The sequence below is a fragment of the Phytophthora sojae genome (genome assembly GCF_000149755.1).
Source record: "Phytophthora sojae unplaced genomic scaffold PHYSOscaffold_10, whole genome shotgun sequence".
Classification (NCBI taxonomy): Eukaryota; Oomycota; class Peronosporomycetes; order Peronosporales; family Peronosporaceae; genus Phytophthora; species Phytophthora sojae.
In genome coordinates this window covers 1,611,255-1,613,775 of record NW_009258124.1, presented here as the reverse complement: position 1 = coordinate 1,613,775, position 2,521 = coordinate 1,611,255, and the positions used below count along the sequence as shown (strand labels likewise).

Sequence of the window (2,521 nt, the reverse complement as noted above, 5' to 3'; positions counted from 1 at the left end):
CTCTTTGGATGCTGCTAGCGGTTTCTGGGCGGTCATGATGACTCGACGGGCGCGTTGGATCTCGGCTTTTGTTTGCGCGCTTGGCCACTTCGAGTGGCTGCGGATGCCCTTCGGATTAAAGAATGCCCCAATGATCTACCAGCGCCTTATTGATAACGCTCTGTGGGGTTACGTACAACCCAAGGGCGGCTGGAATGTGTTCGCCAAGCGCATCCAACAAGCGGAAGCCGCCTCAGAAGCTCAGCGGAAACGGCTCGCAGCCGACATCGACTTTGAAGCCAGTGGCCAGACCAAGTTTGAGGCCGACCGCCGAGCTCAAGCTGAGTTTGACCCATTGGAAGAATTCATTAACAGCCCAGAAGCCGACATGTTCCGGACGGGTGAACCTGATGAATCGTACCTTGCACCGGTTTTCGACCGGCGATCGTTTGTGGACGATATCTTCTTCGGTAGGAGGACGTTCGACGATTGGTTGGGGACGCTTGACCGATTGCTGCAACGCTTCACCGAATGCCGCATCAGCGTCAGCTTCCTGAAAAGCATCTTCGTCCAACCTAAAGTCGACTTCCTGTCACATGGGGTGACCTCGGCTGGAATCCAAGCCGACCAGAAAAAGATGCTGGCCATAGCCGGGCTACCGTTCCCGACGACGAAGAAGGGGATGCAAGCATTCTTAGGAGCGCTGAACTACTACGGCCGGTTCATCCAGAACCTGGCTGTATATGGGGCGGTCCTCTATCAGCTGAAGGACGAAGATTTCGGACCCGGCGGTGATCTGACGGCCGCAAAAGCGGCGTTCGCCGAGTTAAAACAGCAGGTGGTCGACGCACCCATACTCCGCCACTTCAACTCGGCTGAGGACGTCCACGTTATGCTATTCGCCAATGAGTGGGCTCTGAGTAGCACGCTGATGCAGCTCCACGACGGGAAGCTCCATCCAGTGCGGTTCTGCGGCCGAGTCCTCAAGGATAATGAACTCGGCTACCATCCCGCCGAGAAAGAAGTTCTCGCCTTGCTACAGCTCATCAAGGTGTGCCACACGTTGCTCGCCGGGAAGACCATCCATGTTTATACCCGCTACTCGACTCTCGAATGGGCGTTCCAGTCGAAGTCTCTCTACGGCAGAGCAGTCAGCTTTGCGGTACTGCTATCACCGTTCCACCTAAAGGTCAAGCGGGTCCGCGAACGGGACACGGATTTCGCCCAGTTGCTCCAAGCGTCCATCACGCCGGCAGTGGGATTGGACGAGCTACTAACGCATGTCACTCCACCGTCCAAGAACTCGGCTGTGGTCCGCATGGACCCAGAATTGCTGTATGCGCATGTGCCCCGAGACTTCAAGGGACACGTCCTGTCGTTTGACGGATCGGCGAAGACTGCTAAATACGGCGGGTTCGGGAGTTGTTCTTGGATCCTGTGGCGTTTGCTAGACTGGAACATTGAGATCGCTGCGAGCACGCACCTCCCATCGACCACGGTGAATATAGCCGAGTACACCGGCATGAACAATGGGGTGACCTCGGCCATTGAGCGCGGGGTGACGGATTTGATCATCGTGGGCGACTCCCGGCTTGCGATCCAGCAATCCATGGGGGTGATCGCGTGTAAGAAGGAGGCATTGCAAGTCGAGTTAGCACGCCACAAGAAATTGGTCAGCAAGTTGAATTCAGTTCGCTACCTCCACGTAGTGCGTCTCTACAACTCGGCTGCTGACTCTTTAGCGACCGAAGCACTGGAAACCAAAGCAGGAAAGGTCGTGCTAAGCGCCGGACGGAAAGCCGAGTTGAAGACCCTAAACAGGATCTCTGAGGTCCTGTACGTGGACACGGACTCGGCTGCAGCCCCGGCCGAGGGTGTTGAGATGGCTGCCGTGACAAGGAGTCAAGTCCGCCGAGTCCGTTTCGAAGACGAAGCGGCAGAACACCCAGTCCCGGACCCAGCTACGGATGAGGAAGCCGAACGTAATGACTTTGAACGAGATAGCCGACCTCCGCCTGCTAGACAACGGGTGACGAGAGAAGCCGAGTTCGGTAGCGCAGCACCACCAGCTAACCCAGCAGAGCTGTAGCCGAGCTCGGAGAAGCCCGGGAGCCCAACGCCATGGACATCGATCCGGTAGTGGTCCAAGCTGAGCGCCGCCTGCGAATAGCAAGAGCTCAAGACGAGGAACAACGATGGGCCGACTTGAAGACCTACCTGAGAGGGGATTATGCGCAGCTCACACATCGCCGAGCTCACAACGCTGGGAAAGTTGCCGACGAGTTTGTTCTCAGCGAAGACGTGCTATTTTACCGACAAGGCAAGGCCAGACCACCTGGCGAACTCGGCGAACTAGGCTTATCCCTTCGACTGGTGGTTCCGACGACCATGATAGACGAGGTCCTGCAGAACTGCCACAACTCCATCGAGGGAGGCCACCAAGGGATTGTGCGGACATACCACAGGGTAAGAGCCGACTACTACTGGATTGGATTGTACGCAGACGCGGCCAAACATGTCCAAGCGTGCGAAGACTGCAGTA

The 2,521-nt window shown here is 56.8% G+C and overlaps 1 protein-coding gene across 1 annotated transcript; it reads left to right on the top strand.

The window, feature by feature from the left end:
- Positions 1–1,297: 1,297 nt before the first annotated feature.
- Positions 1,298–2,277, top strand: PHYSODRAFT_524739 (hypothetical protein; the record flags this gene model as incomplete). Its single annotated transcript, XM_009537419.1, has 2 exons — positions 1,298–1,870; positions 2,074–2,277. Coding segments are annotated over 2 exons (777 nt in total), but the record flags the coding sequence as incomplete, so codon positions are not given.
- Between the last annotated feature and the right edge of the window lie 244 nt (positions 2,278–2,521).